Below are 24,578 nucleotides of genomic sequence, written 5' to 3'. Positions count from 1 at the left end.
CCCAAAGTGCTGGGATTACAGGCTTGAGCCACCACGCCGGGCCAAATAAATGTTGTTTTTTTAAAGCTACTTTACAAATTTTTGTTTTATTTTGAAACAGTCGTATAAATTTCCAGGAAATTGCAAAAATTGTTGAGTCTTGAGTACCCTTCACCAAGCTTTCTCCAATGTTAACAATTTTTTTAAATTAAGGTAATGGCAACATCTTATACAGCTTTGCTATGGCACAATATCGAAACCAGGAGATTGATATTGATATAAATATGTTAACTAGACTCCAGGCCTAATTCACGTGTTACCAGTTTTTACATGCACTCATTTGTGTGTGTGTGTGTGTGTATACATGCACGTGTGTGTAGTTCTGTGCAATTTTGTTAGATATATAGATTCAGGTAACCACCATCATAAACAAGATACTGTTCCAAACCAGGCATAGTGGCTCACACCTGTAATCCCAGCATTTTGGGAGGAGGATCCCTTGAGCCCAAGAGTTTGAGACCAGCCTGGGCAACATAGGAAAACCTAATCTCTACTAAAAATAAAAGTTAAAAAAGTAGCAGGGCATGGTGGCACATGCCTGTGGTCCCAGCTACTCAGGAGGATGAGGTGAGAAGATCATTCAAGCCTGGGAATTTGAGGCTGCAGTGAGTTATGATTAAACCACTGCACTCCAGCCTGGGAGACAGAGCAAGACCCTGTCTCAAGGAAAAAACATACTATTCCATCACTGTTGAAGACCTCCCTCAATGTGCATCCATAAATCACTCTGATATGGTGTGACTCTGTGTCTCCACCCAAATATCATGTCAAATTATAATCCCCATGTGTCAAAAGAGGGACCTGGTGCAAGGTGACTGGGTCATGGATGTGGTTCCCCCATGCTGTTCTCGTGATAGTGAGTTCCACGACATCTGACAGTTTAAAAGCATGTGGCAGGTCCCCCCTTGTTCTCTTTCTCTCCTGCCGCCATGTAAGACGTGCCTTGCTTCCCCTTTGCCTTTTGCCATGATTGTAAGTTTCCTGGGGCCTCCCCAGCCATGCAGAACTGAGTCAATTAAACCTCTTTTCTTTATAAATTACCTAGTCTCAGGTAGTTCTTTATAGCAGTGTGAAAACAGACTAAAACACACATCTTTCCCCCCTTTCCTAATTCCTGGAAACCACTTATTTTTCTTCCTCTCTATGATTTTGTGATTTTGAGAATATTATGTAAATGGAGTCATATACTATGTAACTTGGTGAGATGGACTTTTTTCCACTGAATATACTGCTTTCAAGATACATCAAAAATGTTGCATGTATCAATAGCTTGTTCCTTCTTTTTAACCAAGTGGTATTCCATCTACAGCTGCTTTAAGACACACTCTCCCAGCGCTACAGAGAAGGGACTGTGGAAGAACCTGTAGATTTTCACTTCAGTCCCCCTCAAGCTCCCTGGGGTAAGGCCAGAGGGATTGAACATTGGCACCTCCTGGGAGCTGCCAATCACCTGGCAGTCACCTCTTCTCACTCAGCAGATGCTGCATTAAGAAGCACATCCAGGCCGGGCGCGGTGGCTCTAAGCCTGTAATCCCAGCACTTTGGGAGGCCGAGACGGGTGGATCAGGAGGTCAGGAGATCGAGACCATCCCGGCTAACACGGTGAAACCCCGTCTCTACTAAAAAATACAAAAAACTAGCTGGGCGAAGTGGCGGGCGCCTGTAGTCCCAGCTACTCGGGAGGCTGAGCTAGGAGAATGGCTAAACCCGGGAGGTGGAGCTTGCAGTGAGCTGAGATCTGGCCACTGCACTCCAGCCTGGGTGACAGAGCGAGACTCCGTCAAAAAAAAAAAAAAAAGCAGCACATCCCTCTCCCCCTCTTGACACTGTCTACGCTCAGGTACCTGAGTACCCACAGACTTGGACATTCCATAAAATCAATAAATGAATAGTAGTGTATCAGGCCTATTACTGTGATTTTAAAAATGTGAGTGTTCATATTATAAAGTGAAAGAAAACAATCTAAAAAGACCACATATTGTATGATTCCAACTATATGACATTCCAGAAAAGGCAAAACTCTGGAAATAGTAAAAAGACCAGTGATTTCCAGAGGTTAGTGGTGAGGGAAGCAGGAATAGCAGAGCACAGAGGATTTTTGGGGCAAAGAAAGCATTCTGTGTGATGCAGTGATGATAAATCCATGTCATTATCCATTTGCCAAAACCCATAGAATGTACAACACCAAGAGTGAATGCTAATGTTAGCTGTAGACTTTGGGTGATAATGAGGTGTTAACACAGGTTTATTGGTAGTTGCAGTGTTCCACTCTTGGTGGGATGTGGACAGTAGGGAGAGCTATGCACCTGTGCGGGCAGAGGGTATATGGGAACTCTTTGTACTTTCCATGTGACTTTTCTATGAACCTAGAACTGCTCATTAAAATAAAGCATACATTTTTAAACATGAGCATAGCACTCAAAGGATGACGTTCGAAGGCCAGGAACCTTCGCCTTTCTGGTCTTTCACCTTGGCCACGCCTTGGCTGGGCCTCAGGCTGCTCACCTGGATCTTCTGGATATTCTCTCTGTCCAGCCCGGTGGTCCCTGTGTAGTAAGAAGCATTTGGAACTGTGGAGGGCTCTGGCTTGTTACAAGGCAGATCCCTGCTGCCAGCACAAGCACTGGCCACATGAAACGTAAGGTCTAAAACGCTCTCCTGTAGTATCTGTGACCCAATAGCTGTTGGCTGTTGTTGGTCGTGGTGTTTAATATTTCTAAAAGCAGCTTTATTAAGGTATAGTTGACATAAACTGTACACATTTAAAGTGTTCAATTTGATTATATTTGATTTATGAATATGTCCATAATCCGTCACCACCAAAGTGACAATCGAGATAGTGAATATACCGTCACTTCCAAAAGCATCCTTGTGCCTTCCTCCCACCCCTCCCTCCCCTCCAAGCAACCACTGATGTGCTTTCTCACTGTAGCTTAGTTTGCATTCTCTCAAGTTTCATATACATGGAATCACACAGACTGTATTTTTTTTTGTCTACCTTGTTTCACTGGGAGTAGTTATTTTGAACTCCATCAATGTTGTGTGCATGAATAGTTCATTTTTGAGGGGCAGGGAGCAAATTAAACTTCATTTAGTTTTAAAATCAAACCACTAGGAAAATATATCACAGCCTGAAAACAGCAAATGGACAGGCTATATTATCATTTCAAGTATTCAGTTGGTAAAAATACAATGAGTTTGCTATCAAAACAGTAAGATGCCATGCTGGGGCAGGAACACTGGATGCCACAAAGGCCCCAAGCAAAAATGGCATTTGGTAGTAGGGGGCTGCCTCTCCTTTGCTCTAAGGGAGTCACCGCCCATCCTAGCCCAAGTTGCTTATTTTTCTCCCTCCCTTACCTCCTGTTGCCAGAGGTTTGTCTCGATTGTTAATTCAGGGGGCTAGGTAAGCAATGCTGGGTCTAGGCTTTCATTGTATTCTGTTCTATGAAAACCAGGTTTTTCCAGATTCAGTGCATCATAACTCTCTTATAAGCAAGTAGCCAACAGCTCCTCTTTCACTGTTCGTTCCAGGATACTAGTATATATCACAGTCAAACCCCCCTTCTTTCTGAGGGGAAAAGTGCTGCTGTAAGGTTTTCTTGTCATTTTGCTCCAAGCAGCCTCAAGGCCTATTAGCCAGTAAGAGGGAAGCTCTGCTTCCCATAATTAGTGTGACCTCTTGTGTTGCCTCTTGTGTTTTTCGCATGGTCTCCAGGTTGAAAGATGCAGTGTGTAATAATTTGCAATGTGTAATAATTTGCAGAAGAACTGCACATCCACATCTTGATGGGCAGAAAGAGTATCCATGAGGAACCTTTCAAAGTTCTTATCCAAACTGCTCTCCCTCCCAATTCCACACCTTAAAATCAACTTTTATTCCACGTATACATTACACAAAATCAAGAAAACAAAGACCCAGAAGACTTTTTTTTTCCCCAAGCTAGTGACCTCATGGGTTTTGTGTGAGAGGTTGTGGGAAATGTTGTGGTGACACTTTGGGAAACAGGATGTGACAACAAACAGAAACACCTCTCCTCAAACACCATCAGATCTAACCTGCCAGCTGGTGGTCCCTGTGTGGCAAGAGGAATTTGGTAGCGTGGAGGGCTCTGGCTTGTTACAAGAGAGATCCTGCTGCCACATGAAACATGATGTCTGAAACCCTCTCCTGGAATATCCCTGACCCAACTTAGCGCTAGTTTTTCCATTTCACTTTTTAGGACTGGAACATAAAAGACCCGGTGTGTGGAGGAGGGTGACGCGTGCCTTTCGCTTGTTGCCATTCTTAACTTCTTCCTTCGTAAACCTGGCTTAAAAGACTAAAATTCCCATTCCTTTTTTTTTTTTTTTTTTTTTTTTTTAAGACGGAGTCTCGCTCTGTCGCCCAGGCTGGAGTGCAGTGGCGCCATCTCGGCTCACTGCAAGCTCCACCTCCTGGGTTCACGGCATTCTCCTGCCTCAGCCTCCCAAGTAGCTGGGACTACAGGCGCCGCCACCACGCCCGGCTAATTTTTTGTATTTTTAGTAGAGACGGGGTTTCACTGTGTTAGCCAGGATGGTCTCGATCTCCTGACCTCGTGATCCACCCGTCTCGGCCTCCCAAAGTGCCAGGATGACAGGCGTGAGCCACCGCGTCCAGCCTCCTATTCCGTTTAAAAAAATGAACTCTTCGGAAGGGCAGTGAAGGGTCGTCACACAGCTGTTGTGGGTGCAGGAGGTGGTGGACTCTGTGGTGAAGAGTCTGGACAGAGAATATCCAGTAGATCCAGGTGAGCAGCCCGAGACTCAGCCAAGGCGTGGCCAAGGTGAAAGACCAGAAAGGCAAAGGCTCCCGGCCTCCCAGGTGGCCTCATGTTCTGCTGCAGTGCCAGCTGTTGTGAGGGCCACTGGCAAAGACTTTTATTTCCCAGAGGATAAGAGAGACTCCTTCATTTCCTTGCTCATAGTCGGGATGAGGTGTACGTGGCCATCCACACACTTGGTCACTCAGCCGTCCAGTGGTTGCTTCACCTGAAGCTCCTTACTCCCTGCTTGAATCTTCAGCTTTGTCACAGCAACGCAGGAGGCACCAGGCCAGGTGGTCCCAGAACGTCTCCAGCTCGCTGGTCACCAAGGCCTAGGCTTGAGTCAGAGGCGCTTGGCAGTGCTCAGTGCACTGCTGCACCTGCTGCATGGATGCTTGACTGTCCTCACAATTGTATTACCACTCCAATAGGTAGGAATGGTATCTCGTTATTGTTTTGAGTTTTCTCAATTACTATGATGTTGAGCATCTTTTCCTGGGCCCGTCGGTGACGTGGAGCGTCTTTTCATGGGCCCGTCAGTGACGTGGAGCGTCTTTTCGTGGCCTGTCATCTGTGTGGCTTCTTTGCTCACAGGTGTAATTTTTCCTGCATCTGTCGAAGTGATCGTATCGTTTTCTTTTTCAGTTTGTTGATGTGGTTAATTATACTGGTTGATATCTGAATATTAAGCCACATATGAGAAAAACCACATTTGGTAGTGATGTCTTATTCTTGGAATGTATTGCTGGATTCAGTTTGCTAAAAGTTTAATTAGAACATTTGTGTCTAAGTTCATGGGGGATATAGACATGTAGTTTTCCTGTCTTTTCTTGTAATGTTATTGTCTGGTTTTGGTATGAAGGTAATGTGGGCTCTATAGAATTAAATGGAAGTGCCCCCTTCCCTATAATTCCTTGGCTGTGGCACAGAGCACGTGCCTGTTTCATGGGTGATTAGGGAACAATAAATTCATGTGAAAGAAATAAGCAAAGACCTTATGAAAAGTGTAATATAATCAACAAGCCATTAGGATACATTCTGTCACCAACAATATCTAAGCATGATTCACATTCATTGTCTACTTAATCTACACCACAGGCTGTGAGTTGGGAATTCCTGACTGTTCCTCACCTGAGAGGTGGTGACTATTTCAAGATTACTTAGCTAGATGGAGTGAGAGCAAACTAAATCTAATGTCAGCTTTCTTCCCTCCCCACTCAGGGCAGCCATGACCCCTGACTCCCATATGGACAGGCCAGTCCCCCTTCATCTGGAAGCCACCTTGGCTGGCCGCTGTGGGACTTCGGATCTGGGAGAGAAACCTTAGTATCCTAAAGAAGAATGTGAGGTGTGATTCGTCCTACGCATCACTCCCGGGGAGGAAGGGCGTGGTTGCCTGTGAGGAGAACTCGCTGTTGCTTGCCTCTGGGATTGCAGAGGCGCTTTGCCAAGAGACCTTTCTCTCCGATTCCTGGGTGACTGGGCAGATGACTATGGGAGTCCCATTTTGCTCATTATGGGATGGATACTCAATGTAGGGCCTCAATAAACCTTCAAACCGACATGTCAGGGTATAAATGAGGGACTGGTCATTTATGTTGAAGAAGGAGACGGTGCCGCACTCATAGTCCAGGAAGACCCCTATTTGTGTCAGAGGGGTCCTGGGGCAGAGGCTGATAAAATGGGGATTTAACGTGAAATACAAATTTTCTGCATTCATTCCGAGGACCCAGTACCCATGATTGGGAGACAAAGTCACTCTCTTCTTCCTCCTGCTCACACCATCCCGGCACACTCCCACGTACCACCTTTGATTGTGTCCCACGTCCACCTCCCAGTAATGTCTCCCTGCTTGGAAATTCTGAGAAGCCACCACACTCTTCCTTATAAATCTCTTCTCAGAGGGAGGCATATCCTGAGGAGCTTTTCTATGGGTTACAGTTTTCAGATCAGAAACGCAGAGCTGTGGGTGAGCCGTCTCTGGGTCCAGCGTCACCTCCACTGGGGTGCGGTGGGGGAGAGAGGAAGCATGAGTTACTGAAGAGGAAATCTGGGCTGGAACAAGAGGTCAACCCTCCCGCTGCAGACTGGCTCCGGGTGGCATAGGTGAGGCCCCGGACCTGAGCCTCCCTCAGACACTGCTTTTCAGATTCTCTCATCACCAGTGCAGCCTGGAGGACCCATCAACGTCTAGAAATGTCCCAATATGACGTCCCAATCTCAGCATATCACCCAACCCTGCCACTGTCCCTTCACACATAAAACTATTTGTTTCATAAGAGCTGGAGGGACTCCACTATCTAACTTCCTCCCACTCAGAATTTTCTACCTGACTTCACTTCCTTCCCCCAGCTCAGACCCCTGACCAGTCACTAGTGCCCTCAATTTCCTGAAACTGTGCCAAAGACTCCCCCTATCTCCCAGCCCTTGTCTCCTCCCCTTCTAGACCCAGGGGAAGAAGTGTGTCTGGGGGCACTGCACTCTTGGGAGCTATCAAGCATTCCAGTTTCTCCATCTGCAGGCAGGATGGGTCTCAGCATCACTCTGTTCCCATATCTGTCCCTCTTCAGCTCGCCCTCTCATGTCCACCTGAGATTCTGTCCCACCGTCACCCGACCAGGCATTGGTACCTGCGTGTTTCCGGGCATCTCTCAATTCTGAAAGCAAGCAGACAGAGCAGGCAGTTCAGTGCTCAGGTGGGAAACAGGCCTCAGGGAGAAGGGAGAGACCAAGGATTAGGACCTTTTTTGAGTGTCGTGGGCCCTCCAGAGATCTGAGGAAGGCTGTGGGGCTTCTCTACAAAATGCACCTCCCCCAGAATCTGCAGTTTCAGAGTTCCCATCACAAGCTTGGCTCTGCAGGGACCCATGGGCCTCAGGATATAAAAATCCATAAACGAGAGACTTGGAAAGGAGTCATAAATGTGGGAAGAGGAATATTTTCTTTTACCTGCCTGTCTGTGCTTTCTTCTCCAGTCTGAAAAACAAAAACAAAACACACATAAGAGGCTGGCATCACAGAGCAGGGCCCAAGGAGAGCGTGGGAGGAAAGCCCTGCATGTGATAACATTCTCACCCAGTTTATCCTGCAGTTCGCACGAAACAAAAAGCAGACGATTTAGTGGTTGATACAGGACTGGGTAAAGTCTCAAAGCATCAGGCCAGGGAGGTTGAGGATCACCCACCAATTTTTCTCAAGTTCCTCCCTGTGGTCCACACACCCTCAGAGCTCGTGATCAACACCTCCCCCCACCACACACAGAGCAGACCAACGGGCAACAGGCACAGATGGGACTTCCAGGCCCTGAGGCCTATCCTAAGCCCTCCAGATATCTGAGGGGCAACTCATTAGCCGTGGATGGAGAGAGGGAGGCAGCTGCTCTCCTCCCCCTGCCGGTACTTCCTGTCCAGCCTGGAGCCGGGGTCTCCAGAGGCTCACGCTGTGGATCAGGGAGGGACCGGGAGAACCATGTGTGGGAGGCTCAGGACGTGACACACACTTACCCAATTCTGCCTGGATTTTCCCTGAAACAGAAACAGTGTATTCAGTGGTGGACACAGGAGTGTGCAAGGTACAAACATGACCCTGGCTGCTTGCACAGGTGGGACAAGCTGCGGGTGTGAAGGGCAGGGCCTCTCCTAGAACACTTACATGTGCTCGTCTCCGCAGCCCCCGCACGGAGCGTAGCTGTCTGGGGGGAGCAAGAGATCAGGAAGGTTCATGCTAAGGAGAGGGACAACAGCTGGGATGCTGTGGAGGTGGAGATGGAGATGGGAGAAGGCGGCTGGGAGGGGAGGCGGGGGCGGCCTCATCCCCGGGAGAAGTGTCACTCCCAAGGGGGAAGAGATTGGTTTTGGGGGTAAAAAGTCTTATTGAGACTGAATATAATTTTATCTTATTGTCAGTCACTTTGACTTCTTCCTTTATGAATTTGTTCGCCACATTAAAACTTTTTAATAGGAGTCTTGGTGTTGTTCATGGAAAATTATCCAAGCTCTATAGGTACTGAAAATCATTCATCCCCTTATTATTTGGCCTAAATGAAGTAGCAAGGGCTTGTCGTAGTTGATATTTGCCGAGGAAGAGTTGTTCGAATACCCTGCAGAAGGGTGATTACTTTTTTGGGCCTAGGCCCCTGGAGGCTAGGACTAGAGGAAGAGAAGCAGCTGGGATGTGGGAGCATCTCTGATCCTGTCCCTGCTGGAACCATAAATAAGTCGCCGGCCCATGCTTCTCTCTCTCGCTTACCCTGGAATTTGGAGAAGAAAATCTTCAGTCCAACAATGCCAAAAAATAGGCCACAGCAGAGTATTCCCAGTACTTTGGTAGCCAGGTACCATGATACAGGCTGGAAAAAGGTATCTGAAAAACAATCCCACAGACATTTTAGTTATCGGTGAACAAAGGACACAATTCAATTCTTCTTTAAGGACTCACCTATAGAAAATTTATAGGTTTCTATAAATTCTCCCATAGGTTTAACACTTTGATTTTATTTTTGTTATAAAATGCAGTAGTGGTTCTATTTAATTTTCTTCTCAACAGATAACGACCGTGCCAACATTTACTGAATGGACTTTCCTTTCCACACTAATACACGCACCGTCACCTCTGACCCAGTAGGCCTTCTGTTTAGGTTTGGATTTGTTGCTGGGCTCTCTGCTTTCTGTTTAGGTTTGGATTTGTTGCTGGGCTCTCTGCTCTATGCCATTTGTCTACTTGTCCACTTTTGTGCCAATAATTTTGAGTGGCTTAATCACCACAATTCCAGGATATGTTTTGGTATAAACTAGGCTAATTTTCCTCACTTCTTATTCAGTTGTGCCTTGGCAATCATGGCCATTTGCTGTGCAACATAAATTTTTGTATTGACTTGTCAAGTTCTAAGAAAATTCTGCTGAAAATTTGAATGGAATTGCGCTGAATCTATAGATCAATTCAGAGAGAACTGATACCTTAAAATATTTGCATCTTCTTGTCTGAAAAAATATCTCTTCCCTCCTTTTACTATTATTTAAACTGACAAACCTCATACATATTAACGGGTACAGTGTGACTCTTTGATACATGCCTACAATGTGGAGTGATTAAATCAAGCTAATTAATACATCCATCATCTCCCTTACTTATCATTTTTATGATGAGACATTTAAATTTTGTTCTTTCTGTTATTCTGAAATATACAATATGTTATTATTGACTACAGTCACCCTGTAGTTCAACAGACTTCAAAACATATTCCTCTTGTCTATCTCAATCTTTGCGCCCTTTGACCAACAACTCCCCATTCTCTCTTGCCCTCTGCCCCAGCCTCTGGTAACATTCTACTCTCTATTGTTGAGTTTAGCTTTTTTAGCTTTGACATAGATCACGAGAGATTCATCTTTCTGAGCTTGGCTTATTTCACTTAGCATAATGTCCTTCAGGTTTATCCTCGGAATTACAAATGACAAAATGTCCATCCTTTTTTTAAAGGCTAAATATTATATTCCATTGTATTTATAGATCACATTTTCTTTACCCATTCATCTGATGATGGACACTTAGATTGAATTTAGCAATTGTGAGTAATACAGCTATTCATTCAACATATTGACTACAGTGCATTTTCATATATTCCCACAAGTAGGATTGCTGAATCATGGAGCAGTTCTATTTTTAGATTTTTGAGAAAACTCCATACTGTTTTCCATAATGGCCATACTAATTTACATTCCCACCAATAACGTACAAGAGTTCCTTTTCTCGGCATCCTCGCCAACTCTTATCTTTAATCTTTTTGATAACAGTCATTCAAAGAGGTGTAAGGTGATATCTCATTGTGGTTTAATTTGCATTTCCACAATGATTAGAGATGCTGAGCATTTCTTCATGTACCTGTTGTCCATTTATTTGTTTATTAATGTTTATGTGCAAAGAGCTATTGTGGTTTTTCATTGCATAGATGCCTTGGATAATCCATTCAAGGAAGATCACTTAGTCCATCTTAATGAAACCTATATCCTTTGCGTACTGATGGAAACACTTCCAGCACATATTGAGGCCGTATTTCCGGATCAGACCGTGCCGGTTTGAGCAGACTCGACAAGAGAAGGACCCTGACCGAATTTTCACGGGTGGCTCCAGTACAGCTGCTGGTGGCCCATCTTGCTCTCAGGAGTGCAACTAGGTGGAAGAAGAGAGTTAACGCAAGCATACACCCTCCCTGTTGTCCACTTAAATATTATTTTGAGAAGTGTTTGTTTAGGTCTTTGCCCATTTTTAAGATCGGGTTATTTGTTTTCTTGCTATTGAGCTGTTTGAATTTCTTATATATTTTGTATATTAATCCCCTATCAGCTGTTTGGTTTGCAAGTATTTTCTCTCACTCTGTGGGTTGTCCTTCACCTTGTTTACTGTTTTCTTTGCTGTACAGAAGCTTTTTAGTTTGATGTAATCCCATTTGCCTATTTTTGCTTTTGTTGTCTATGCTTTTTATGGCATATTCAAAAATATTATTGCCAAGATCAGTATCATGGAGCTTTGCCATATGTTTTCTTCTAGTAGTTTTATAGTTGCAGGTCTTACATTTAACTTTTTAATCTAATTTGAGTTTTTTGTACATGGTGTGAGATAAGGGTTCAGCTTCATACGTGTGCATGTGGATATCCACTTGTTTCAATATCATTTGTTGAAGAGACTGTCCTTTCTTCATCCTGTGTTCTTGGCACCTTTTTCAAAAATCAATTGTTCATAAACACATGGGTGTATTTCTAAACTTTCCATCCTGTTCCATTGAGTCATGTGTCTGCTTTTGTGCCAGCCCCAGGATGTTTTAATTATAATCACTTTATATTTTGAAATCAGAGTATAGGGGCTCCAACTTTGTTACTTTTGCTCAAGATTGCTTTGGCTGTTTGAGTTATTTTGTGGTTCCATATGAATTTAAGGATTGCTTTTTTCTTTATCTGTGAAAAGTGACATTAGAATCTTGAGAGAAATTGTGTTGAATCTGTAGATAGCTTTGGGTAGTATGAACATTTTAACAGTGCTAATTGTTCCAATTCCTGAACATAGAATATATTTTCTTTATTTGTGTTCAATTTTTTAAGTTTTATTTTACTTCGTATTGATGTAATAATTGTTCATATTTACAGTACAAAATGGTGTTTTGATATATGTATACAATATGTAATGATCAAATTAAGGTATCACCTAAAACATTAATCATTTCTTTAAGGTGAGAACATTCAAAATCCTCCTTTCTAGCTATTCTGAGATATGTAATATGTAATTGGTAATTATAGTTACCCTACTGTGCAGTGGAAGACTAGAACTTATTGCTGCCATTTAAATGTAATTTTGTGCCTGATCAACCTCTCCTCATCCCCCGCAATCCCTCTACCCTTACCAGCCTCTAGTAACCACTGTTCCACTTTCTACTTCTATGAGATCAGCTTTTTAAAAGAATTTGAATTTCCACATAATAACTGTACGTATTTATGTGGTACAATGTGATGTTGTGATACATGTGTACATTGTGTGAAGATCATTTCCATCACCTCAAACACTTGTCGCATCTTTGTGGTGAGAACATTCAAAGTCCTCTCTTCTAGCTATTCTGAAATATACTATACATTCTTGTTAACTATAGTCACTCTGCTATGCAATAGGACACCATTTCTCCATTCCTCCCTCTACCCTATCCCCAGCTCCAGCACTCTCTGGTAACCCCACTTCTCTACTTCTATCAGATAAACTTTTTGGATTCCGTATATGGGTGAGATCATGTGGTATTTGTATTTCTGTGTCTGGATTAATTTACTTAACATAATGTCTTCGAGGTTCTCTACCTCTATGAGATACATTTATTGGATTCTACATATGGGTGAGATCATGTATGGTTTAATGTACTAAACATAGTGTCTTCTAAGTTCATCCATGTTGTTGCAAATAATAGGATTTCACTCTTTTTATTACTGAATAATATTCTATTTTGTATATACGTCATATTTCCTTTTCATTAATTTGTTAATAAACACTTAGGTTGATTCCATATCTTAGCTATTGTGAATAGTACTGAAATAAACATAGGAGTGCAGATCTCTTCAATATGTTGATTTTCTTCCTTTTGGATATACTCAGTACTTTGCTGGATCTATGGTAGTTTCATTTTTAATTTTTTGAGAAATCTCCATACTGTTTTTCATAATGAACATACTAATTTAAAATCCCACCAGTGGTGTGCAAGTGTTCCTTTTCTCCACATCAACAACAATTGTTATCTTTTGTCTTTTTGATAATAGCAATTTTAACTTGAGTAATGTTTTATCTAATTGTAGTTTTTATTTGCATTTCCCTGATAACTAGTGATATTGAACAGTTTTTATATGTCTGTCGTTCATTTGTATGTTTTCTTTTGAGAAATGTCCATAAGGTCTATCATCTTGGCCAGGCACGGTGGCTCGTGCCTGTAATCCCAGCACTTTGGGAGGCTGGATGGATCACCTGAGGTCAGGAGTTAGAGACCAGCCTGGCCAACCTGGTGAAACCCCGTCTCTACTAAAAATATAAAAATTAGTTGGGCATGGTGGCAGGTGCCTGTAATTGGTTACTCGGGAGGCTGAGGCAGGAGAATCACTTGAACCCAGGAGGCCAACGTTGCAGTGAGCCGAGATTGTGCCATTGCACTCCAGCCTGGGTGACAGAGTGAGACTCTGTCTCAAAAAAAAAAAAGAAAAGAAATCTATCTTCCCTTTTGTGATTGGATTATTTGGGTTTTTCACTCTTGAGCTGTTTGAGTTCCTTATATGAATATCTAGTCAGATGTATAGTTTGCAAATATTTTCTCCCATTCTGTAAGTTACCTCTTCACTCTGTTAATTATTTCCTTTGCTGTGCAAAAGCTTTTCAGTTTGATATAATCACGTGTCCATTTCTGCTTTTGTTGTCCATGGTTTTGAAATCATATATTTAAAAAAATTATTGCCCAGTCCAATGTCCTGAAGCATTTTTCCTATGTTTTCTTCTAGTAGCTTTATAGTTTCAGGTTTTACATTTTAGCCTTTAATTCATCAAGAGTTTATTTTTATATATGGTGAGAGATAGGGGTTAGTTCTTTCTTCTGCATATGGACACTAGCAAATGCAGCACTATTTTTTGAAGAGACTGTCTTTTGTCTAATATATATTCTTGGCACCTTTCTCAGACATGAGCTGACTGTAAATATGTGGATTTATATCTGGGTTTTGTATTCTGTCTCATTCTTCTGTGTGTCTGCTTTCATGCTAGTACCATGCTGTCTTGGCTATTATGCTTTTGTAGTGTATTTTGAAGCTCCATAATGTGATACCTCCAGCTTTGTTAATTATTCAGTAATGCTTTGGCTATTTGGAGTCTTTTGTGGCTCCATATGAATTTTAGGATTTTGGTTTTTATTTCTTTAAAGAATGTCATTGGCATTTTGATAAGGATTGCACTGACTCTGTACATCACTTGGGGTAGTATCGTCATTTTACCCATCTTAATTCTTTCAGATCAGGAACATGGGGTATCTTTTCATTTGTTTGTGTTCCCTTCAGTTGCTTTCATCAATGTTTTCTAGTTTTTATTGTATAGATCTTCACCTCCTTGGTTAAACTTATTCCTTGGTATTTTATTTTGTTGTAGCTATTGTAAATGATACTGCTTTCTTAATTCTTTTTCAACTAGTTTGTTATTGGTATGTAGAAACACTACTAAATTTATATGTCGATTTTGTATCCTGCAACATTACTGAATTTGTTTATCAATTCTAAGAGGTTTTTTTGGTGGAATCTGTAGTGTGTGTGTGTGTGTGTGTGTGTGTGTGTGTGTGTGTGTGTGTGTGTATATAAAGATATATATATATATAAAGATATATATATATATATATAAAGATACATATATATATATAAAGATCGTGTTGTTTGTGAACAGGGACAATTTGACTTTCTCCTTTCCAATTTAGATTCTCTTTATTTTTTTTCTCTTGCCTAATTGCTCTGGCTAGGACTTCCAGTACTTGGTTGAATAAGAGTAGTAAAAGTGGGCATCCTTGTCTTGTTCCAGTTCTTATTGAAAAGCTTTCAACTTTTCCCCATTCTGTATGATGTTAGCTATGAGTTTGTCATATGTGACCTTGATTGTGTTGAGGTACATTTCTTCTACATCTAACCTGTTGAGAGTTTATATCATGCAGGAATGTTGAATTTCATCAGATATTTTTTGATGTCTATTGAGATGATCATATGCTTTTTGGTCTTCATTCTGTTGATATGATATATCACATTTATTGATTTCCATATGTTGAACCATCCTTGCATCCCAGGAATCAATCCCACTTAATCATGGTGTATATTCTTTTTGATGTGCTATTGGATTTGGATTGCTAGTATTTTGTTGAGAATTTTTGCATCTATGTTCATAATGGATATTGGCCTGTAGCATTCTCCTTTGTGTTGTATTCTTTTATGATTTTGCTATCAGGGCAATACTGTCCTTATGGAATGAGTTTGGAAGAATTCCCACCCCTTCAACTTTTTGTAATACTTTAAGAAAAGAAGGTGTTAGGATCTTTAAAAGTTTAATAGAATCCAGCAGTGAAGTCAGATATCTTGTTTTGAGCTTTTGTTTGCTGGGATACTTTCTACCACTGATTTACTCTTGTTACTCATTATTGGTCTGATTAGGTTTTCTATTTTTTCCTGACTCTATTTTGGTATGTTCCATGTGTTTATGAGGTTATCTACTTCTACGTTTTCCAATTTGTTGGCATATACTAGTTTTCTCTTTCTTTCTCTCCTTCCTTCCTTCCTTCCTTCCTTCCTTCCTTCCTTCCTTCCTCCCTCCCTCCCTCCCTCCCTTCTCTTTCTCTTTCTCTGGCTAATTTTTGTGGGTTTTTCTTTTTTAGTAGAAACAGGGTTTCACCATGTTGGCCAGGCTGGTCTCGAACTCCTGACCTCAAGTGATTTGCGGCCTTGGCCTCCCAAAGTGCTGAGATTACAGGCATAAGCAGCTGTGCCCCGGGGCATATATTTCTTAATAGTCTCCAGTGATCCTTTGTATTTCTCTGGTATCAGTTGTAATGCCTCCTTTTGGTTTCTAATTTTCTTTATTTGGGTCTTCTCTCTTTTTTTTCATAGTCTAGCTAAGGGTTTGTCAATTTTATCTTTTCAAAACACAAACTCTTATTTTGTTGGTCTTTTGTATTATAATTTTGGTCTTTATTTCGTTTATTTCTCCTCTGATATTTATTTCCTTCTATAAAATTTGGGCTTCGTTTCTTCTTGCCCTTCTAATTTCTTGAGGCTAATTGTTAGGGTTTTTTTTTTTTTTTTTACTTGAAATATTTATACCTTTTGTGATGTAGGCATTTATTGCTATAAACTTCCCTCCTAGTACTGCTTTTGCTATATCCCATATGTTTTGGTATGTTGTGTTTCTTTTTTTTTTTTTTTTCCCCTCTGAGATGAAGTCTTGCTCTGTCGCCCAGGCTGAAGTGCAGCGGCATGATCTCAGCTCACTGCAACCTCTGCCTCCCTGGTTCAAGAGATTCTCCTGCCTCAGCCTCCCGAGTAGCTGGGATTAGCACCACCACACCCAGCTAATTTTTAATATTTTTAGTAGAGACGCTTCACCATGTTGGCCAGGCTGGTCTTGACCCCTTGACCTCATGATCTGCCTGCCTCAGCCTCCCAAAATGCTGGGATTACAGGCGTGAGTCACTGTGCCCAGCTTGTATATTGTATTTATATTTTCATTTGTTTTAAGGAGTTTTTTTTAACTTTCTGTTAAATTCTGCATTGAGCCAATGGTTGTTCAGAAGAATGTTGTTTAATTTCCATGTATTTGTACAATTTCCAGTATTCTTGTTATTGATTTCTTGTTTTATTCTATTGTGCCCTGAAAATATAATTGATAGAGTTTTTATTTAAAAAACTTTTTTTTGAGGTTGTTTTGTGGCCTAACATAAAATGTATCCTGGAGAACGTCCCATGCGCTGATGAGAAGAATGTGTATTCTGCAGCTTGTGGATAAAATGTTATGTAGATATCTGCTAGGTTCATTTGGTGTATAGTGTACAATAAATCCAATATTACTTTGTTGATTTTCTGTCTAGACGATCTGTCCAATGGTGAGTGTGGACTGTTGAAGTCCCCAGCTTCAACAGCTAGACAGTTCAGCTAGACGTTACATTCGTTAATGTACTGAGATCTACCTTTCCCTTTAGATCTAGTAATATTTGCTTTATGAATCTTGGTGCTCCTGTGTTGGGTTCATATATATTTACAATTGCTATATCCTCTTGCCGAATTGACCCCTTTATCATTAAATAATAATCTCCTTTGTCCCTTTTTATAGTTTTTGACTTAAAATCTATTTTATATACTGATACTTATATCAGCTACGCTGATATATAAGTATAGCTATTCTTGCTTGTCTTTTTTTTTTTCTTTTGTGTGGAATACCATTCATCATCTCTCAATTTCAGTCTATGTGTGTCTTTACAAGTGAAATGAGTTTCTTCTGGGTGGCATATAATGGGATCTTTTTTCACTCATTCATTCAGCCAATTTATATATTTTAATTAGGGAATTTAAACTATTTACATTGAAGGGTATTGTTGATGAGTGAGGACTTACTCCTGTCATTTTGTTAACTTTTTGTTCATTATTTTGTAGATCCAGTTTGATTCTTCCTCTCTTATCATTTACCTTTGCCGTTTGATGGATTACTATAGTGATAAAATTTGATTCCTTTCTCTTTCTCATTTTCATATCTGTTCTTCCAGTGAGTTTTCTACTTTCAGGTGTTTTCATCTGGTAGTTATCATCCTTTCCCTTCCAGATGTAGGACTCCCTTGAGCATTTCTTGTAAGACTGATCTAGTGGTGATAAATTCCCTCAGTTTTGCTTATCTAAAAATGTATTTTTCTTCTTTATTTCTGAAGAATAGCTTTGCTGGACATCATACATTAGTTGGCTTTTTTTCCTTCCAGCACTTTGAACATAGTATCCCTTTCTCTCTTGGCCTGTAAGATTTCTGTTAAGAAATCTGCTGTTACCATCCTGGCCAATATGGTGAAACCCTGTCTCTACTAAAAATACAAAAATTAGCTGGGTGTGGTGGTGTGTGCCTGTAATCTCAGCTACTTGGGAGGCTAAGGCAGGATAATCACTTGAATTAGGGAGTCAGAGGCTGCAGTGAGCAGAGATTGTGCCAGTGCACTCCAGCCTGGCAACAGAGCGAGACTCCATCAAAAAAAGGAAGGAAGGAAGGAAGGAAGGAAGGAAGGAAGGAAGGAAGGAAGGAAGGAAGGAAGGAAGGAAGGAAGGAAGGAAGGAAGGAAGGAAGGAGAAAGAAAGAAATCTGCTGTTAGTCTGATGGGAATTCTCTTGTATGTAGCATGACACTTTTATCTTGCTCATTTTAGAATTCTCTATATGTTGTTAACTTTTGACAATTTGACTATAATGTGCCATGTAGAGGACCTTTTTGTGTTGAATATATTTGGAAACTTTTAAGCTTCCTGGAACTGGATCCACATCTCTTCCAGGACTTGGGAATTTTTCAGCTATAATTTTATTAAATAGGTTATTTACACTATCTGTCATTTCTTCTTCTGAAACTCACATAATGTGAAAATTTTTTCACTTAATGGTATTTCGTAAGTCCTGCATACTTTCTTCATTCTTTTTCTTTTTCTTTCTTTTTTTCATCTGACTGGGTTATTTCAAAATACCTGTCTTCAAGTTCCGAAATTCTTTCTTCTGATTGATCTCCTGTATAAATTTTATACAGGAGATAAAGGAAATCAAATGGCCATGTTTTTATTTCATTCATTGAATTCCTTAGCTCCAAGATTCCTGTTTAGCTCTGTTTTGTAGTATCTGTCTCTCTGTTGAATATTTCTTTTTTAAAAATGGGGAAAGGGGTTTTTAAAAAATATTTCATTTAGATCACAAATTGTTTCCCTGATTTTGTTAAATTCTCCATTTCTAGTCTCTTGTATCTCACTAAGTGTTCTTAAGATCATTATTTTGAACTCCTTTTCAGGCATTCATAGATTTTATTTTCCTTGGAGTCTGTTACTGAAGAATTATTGTGTTCCTTTGGAGGTGTCATATTCCCATGGATTTTCATGTTTCTTGTGTTCCTACATTGATATCTGCAAATTTGGTGGAACAGTAACCTCTTCCAATTTTATGGAATAACATTATATATAAACCAACTATTAGTTTTGTTGATGTTTTCTTTTGTTTTTCTACTATTTCTGCTCTAATTTTTGTTATTTCAAACATTTTCAATTTGGGGCTTATTTTTTTCTTAAAACTTTTATAGGCAAAGATATTTTCCTGTAGATGAGTCCTATGGTGTTGGCTGGATACGTGGGCACTGTATTATATTAATAATTTCCATGTAACTGCTTTAGCTGTAATCAACATTGGCAGTACCTTCAAGTGTGTCAATGTTGTAGGCTGTGTGTATTTTTGGAGGCAATGCCACAGCTTTGCTGGGGGCTGGGGCCACCAGGTAGGCTGGTTTTTAGGCAAGGAAGGTGCACACCAAACTTGACAGCTCCACTGGTCACTTGTCCCAGGGGTGTACCAGTCGAGGAGGCAAGGTTACTAATGGTGCCAGATGCTGAGTGGGCCAGTACCTGGAGTCCTGGGTGATGGACATAGCATGCAGAAGCTCTGCAAGTAAATGAGATATGGCCACCATCAGTGGTGGACACCAAAAGGGCTGTTACTGAGACTCCTGGGGGGCTGCATGCAGCATGTAGTCACTCTGCCAATCAAGGGTATGAAGTCATGGCAGCAGGTGCTGAGTGCACCAGTCCTTGGAACCCTGGGGGATGCAGGCAATGTGTGGTGCATCCACTGTTCCAGGGGGTGGTATTTCTGGTGGCAGCAAATGCTGGGCAGGCTAATTCCCAATTCCTGGGGAACATGTGTGGTGTACAGCACCTGTGCCAATTGAAAGTTTCAGCTCACCAGTGGTCTGGTCACATGTGACTTCACAAGTCCTTAGATCACTGGAGTCACATGTGGCATGCAGCAGCTCCACCAATCAAGTGGTCAGGGTCACTGGTTGAGGGGATGGAGTGGCTGGTGGCAATCTTCAACTGTGCTGGTCCACAATTCCTGCAGAGCACACTACAGCACATGGCAGCTCTGCTAGTCAAGGACATCTAAACGATATTAATTCTTCTAATTATGAACACAGGATAGTTTTCTATTTGCTTATGTTTTCTTCAATTTCTTTAATTAGTGTTTTATAACTTTCCATAATTTTAACCAGGTCTTTCATCTCTGAAGTACTTTTTTGTTGCTATTGGAATTGTTTTCTTAATCTTTTTCAGACAGTTTTTCATTAGTGTATAGAAATGATACTGATCTTTGTATGTTGATTTTGTATCCTTCAACATTACTAGACTTACCTGTTCCAATCTTTTTTTGGCTAAGTCTTTAGGATTTTCTATATATAAGATCATGTCATTACTAAATAGAGACAATTTTACTTTTTTCTTTCCAATGTGGATACCTTTTCTTTCTATCTTTTGCCGAACTGTGCTGGTTAGGACATCCAGTACTATGTTAGAAAGAAGTGCTGGGGGCAGTGGCCTGTAATCCCAGCACTTTGGGAGGACGAGGCAAGCAGATCACAAGGTCAAGAGATCGAGACCATCCTGGCCAACATGGTGAAACCCTGTCTTTACTAAAAATACAAAAAAATTAGCTGGGTGTGGTGGTGCATGCCTGTAATTCCAGCTACTCAGGAGGCTGAGGCAGGAGAATCACTTGAACCCAGGAGATGGAGGTTGCAGTGAGCTGAGATAGTGCCACTGCACTCCAGCCTGGCAACAGAGCGAGATGCCATCAAAAAAAAAAAAAAAAGTTGTAAGAATGGGCATTCTTGTATTGTCCCTGATCTAACAGGAAAAGTGTTCCACCTTTCATGCTTAAGTATGATGTTGGTAACAGTGGCAGCCTGTGTGGAGCAGTTGCTGTGAAGAAGCTGGCTGCAGCAGGGGAGGTGTGGCTGGGGCTATGTGCTCCATGGAGCCAGGTGGGGCTGGGAACAGGTGGGAGCCCCACCCTCTACCGAGTCCATGGGGCAGGCGTCCTGCCCTCTGGGGCACAGCTGCAGTCACCCAGCCGTGGCTCCATACCCAGGCATCTCTGTGCTCATGGAGCCCTGGAAACCCTCTCTGCCCCTGCAGGCTCAGAAGTGCCTGTCCCTGTTTCCTACCCTCTCCCTGCTCCTGGTGCCCACTCCAGTGCAGAGTAAAGTTGTAGCTGAGTCCAGGCACTGTTGTGACCCAGCCAGGTGTGCATGTGCTGGAGGCAGTGCTGACATGCCAGCTCCTGCCTCCTCAGCTCCCTCTGGACTTTGAGCACCAATGAGCACAAGAGGGAGGACAGGGGCTGAGGGCAGCTCTGCACAGGTCTGCAGGTGCCACTCAGCATGAACAGCCTGGGCGCCATGGATGGCATGTTGATGGTGCAAGGGAAACGGTTTCCTGGGTGAAAAGGGGCAGGTCCCTGACTACCTTCAAGCCAGGGATGACCAGAAGCCTGGGGGCTGGGCTGCCAGTTCTGGGTGGACTCCATTGCCTGGAGTCAGAATTTATGGTGGTTTTTCCTAGCCACCCATGGCCATCCATGAACCAATCAGCATGCACTCCCTTCCTTCTGAGCCCATAAAAACCCCTAGACTCAGCCAGACATCAGGACTATGAAGTGAGAAGCAGGAAGGAGCTACCCACTTGTCGGGATGACCTGCCTGCAGAAAGGAGCTACCCACTTCAGGTCTCCTGAGAATTGTTCTGTTGCTCAATAAAGCTCCTCACCACCTCACTTGCCCTCCAGTTGTCTGTGTACCTCATTCTTCCTGGATATGGGACAAGAACTTGGGAACCATTGAATGGTGGGACTGAAAAAGCTGTAACACAAACAGGGCTGATACACACCGCCCTATTTGCCATGTTGCAGACAATGAGAAGGAGAGAAGAACTGCAGCTCTTCAGGGAGCCCAGACCTAGGGGCTTCCCAAACCAGGACTGTGATACCCTCTTTGGGACTGTATGGTTTCTGGCATTTCCAAGCTTCCAGGCACCACCACATTCCCCTCGTCCAGACACAGGGGCCTACAGTGGAAGCCGCTTGCAGTGCATCTGGTCTAGCCACACAGAGGCTTACATGGAGCTGGCACCTGTGCTGATGCCTACAGCTGCCTGCTCCACCACAGCAGCCAGCATGCCTGGCTGTGCACAGTGGCTACATTTTGCATTCACTCACTCATGCACTCCTCACTGCTGTGTGCCTGGCTTGCCCTTGGCAGGTGCAGGATCTGGATGGTAGCACAAGCCAAGCATACCCTGCAAGGCCAAGGGGGCAGAACAAGCCCAATGGGCCTGAGAAAAACTTGGGCAAAGGTTTCCAGAGGAAAAGCAACACCCAAAGGATCCCATGACATTGTTAGCTATGGGTTGTCATATATGGCTTTTATTGCATTGAAGTACATTCCCTGTATACCTAATATGTTCAGAGATTTTAATCATGAAAGGGTGTTGAATTTGTCAAATATTTTCTCTGTATCAATTGAGATTATCATATGATTTTTATCCTTCACTTTGCTTATATGTTATATCACATTTATATTTGTATATATTGAACCATCCTTGCATCCCAGGGTTAAGTCATACTTGGTCAGTGGACAGTTCTTTCAATGTGATATTTTATTTGGTTTACTAGTATTTGGTGGGGGGTGGAATTTTTGCATCTATTTTCATCAGGAATATTGGCCTGTGATTTTCTTTTTTTTTTTTTTTTCCCAGTGTCCTTGTCTGATATTGGTATCAGGGTAATGTTGACCTTGTAAAATAAGTTTGGAAGTATGTCTTCTGTCATTTTTTGGAAGAGTCTGAGAAATGTTGGTAGTTTTTCTTTAAATGTTTGGTAGAATTCATCAGCAAAGCCACTGGGTCCTGGGCTTTTCTTTGATGGGAGAATGTTTATTACTAAATCAGTCTCCTTACTTATTATTGATCTGTTCTTTGGACTTAATTCTTTTTTCTTTTTCTAGTTCCTTGAGGTGTAACATTAGGCTGTTTATTAGAGATCCTTCTTCTTCTTTGATTTAGATGTCTATTGCTATAAATTTCCCTCTCATTTCTGCCTTTAATGCACCCCATAAGTTTTGTGTGTTGTGTTTCCATTCTTGGTTGTCTCAAAATATTTTGTATTTCATTTTTGTTTTTTTCTGTGACCCATTGGTTGTTTGAAAGCATGTTGTTTAATTTCCACATATTTGCCTATTTTCCAAGATTTCTATTTCTAGTTTGTACCATTGTGGTCTGAAAAGATACATAATATGATTTGAATCCTCTTAAATTTAAAACTTTTTATGTGGCCTAAGATATGATATATTCTGGAGAATGGTCCTTATGCACTTGAGAATGTGTGCTCTACTGCTGTTGGATGGAATATTCTGTATATGGCTATTAAGTCCATTTGCTCTAACATGTAGTTTAAGTCCAATGTTTTCTTATTGATTGTGTGTCTGGATTATCTGTTCATTGCTGAAAGTGGGATTTGAGGTTCCTTACTTCTATTGTGTTGTAGTTTATCTCTCCTCAAAATATTTACTAACTGCTTCAATGTTTTGTGCATATATATTTACATTGTTATATGTTCTTGGTAAATTGGTCCCTTTATTATTACATAATGACCTTTTTCTCTTTTTATAGTTACATACTTAAAGTCTATTTTGTCTCATATAAGTATAGCTACCACTGCTTTTTGTTGTTGTTGTTTTTATTTGCATGGAATATCCTTTTTCATCCCTCACTTTCAGACTTTGTGTGTCCTTACTAGTAATGTGAGTTGCTTATAGATGGTATATGGTTGATTTTAAAAATACATTCAGCCACTCTATGTATTTTAATTGGAGAATTTAACCCATTTACATTCAAGGTTATTTATAGGTACAGACTTCCATTTTGTAATTCGTTTTATGTTTGTTTTGTAGATCTTTTATTTTTAATACTTCTCTGACTGTCTTCCTTTGAAGTTTGATGATTTCCCACAGTTGTATGCTTTGAATCCTTTGTTTTTTATTATTTGTGCGATCACTGTGGCTTTTTAAAAATTATACTTAAAGTTATGGGATACATTTGCAGAATGTACAGGTTTGTTACATAGGTATACACGTGCCATCGTGGTTTGCTGCACCCATCAACTCGTCATCTACATTACGTATTTCTCCTAATGCTATCCCTCCTTAGCCCCCACCTGCTGACATGCCCCAGTGTGTGATATTCCCCTCCCTGTGTCCATGTGTTTTCATTGTTCAACTTCCACTTATGCTTGTTTATGGCTGCGTAGTATTCAATAGTGTATATGTGCCACATTTTATTTATACAGCCTATCATTGATGGGCATTTGGGTTGGTTCCAAGTCTTTGCTATTGTGAACAGTGCTGCAATAAACATTCATGTGCATGTGTCTTTATAGTAGAATGATTTGTAATCCTTTGAGTATATACTCAGTAATGGGATTGCTGGGTCAAATGGTATTTCTAGTTCTAGATCCTTGAGGAATCACCACACTGTCTTCCACAATGGTTGAACTAATTTACACTGCCACCAATAGTATAAAAACATTCCTATTTCACCACATTCTTTCCAGCATGGGTTGTTTCCTGACTTTTTAATGATCACCATTCTAACTGGTGCAAGATGGTATC

The 24,578-nt window shown here is 41.4% G+C and overlaps 1 protein-coding gene and 2 pseudogenes across 1 annotated transcript in view; all 3 read right to left on the bottom strand.

Annotated features, from left to right (window-relative positions):
* Positions 1 to 4,804: 4,804 nt before the first annotated feature.
* LOC135971534 (protein FAM136A pseudogene) lies at positions 4,805 to 5,773 on the bottom strand (annotated as a pseudogene).
* LOC102130778 (butyrophilin-like protein 8) overlaps positions 5,459 to 24,578 on the bottom strand; it is a 44,147-nt gene continuing 25,027 nt past the window's right edge. Inside the window, exons 3-7 of the mRNA XM_015452388.3 lie at positions 9,075 to 9,188; positions 8,330 to 8,350; positions 7,776 to 7,802; positions 7,457 to 7,483; positions 5,459 to 6,827 (exon numbers count right to left, since the gene is read on the bottom strand). Coding sequence (XP_015307874.3) covers positions 6,187 to 6,827; positions 7,457 to 7,483; positions 7,776 to 7,802; positions 8,330 to 8,350; positions 9,075 to 9,188 — 830 coding nt within the window. The 3' untranslated portion in view covers positions 5,459 to 6,186. The remainder of the gene's footprint in view (positions 6,828 to 7,456; positions 7,484 to 7,775; positions 7,803 to 8,329; positions 8,351 to 9,074; positions 9,189 to 24,578) is intronic.
* LOC135971169 (small ribosomal subunit protein uS14-like) lies at positions 10,803 to 10,972 on the bottom strand (annotated as a pseudogene).

The sequence above is a fragment of the Macaca fascicularis genome, chromosome 6 (genome assembly GCF_037993035.2).
Source record: "Macaca fascicularis isolate 582-1 chromosome 6, T2T-MFA8v1.1".
NCBI lineage: Eukaryota > Metazoa > Chordata > Mammalia > Primates > Cercopithecidae > Macaca > Macaca fascicularis.
Note: the sequence above shows the minus strand (reverse complement) of the source record. Positions and strands in the feature narration are given on the sequence as shown.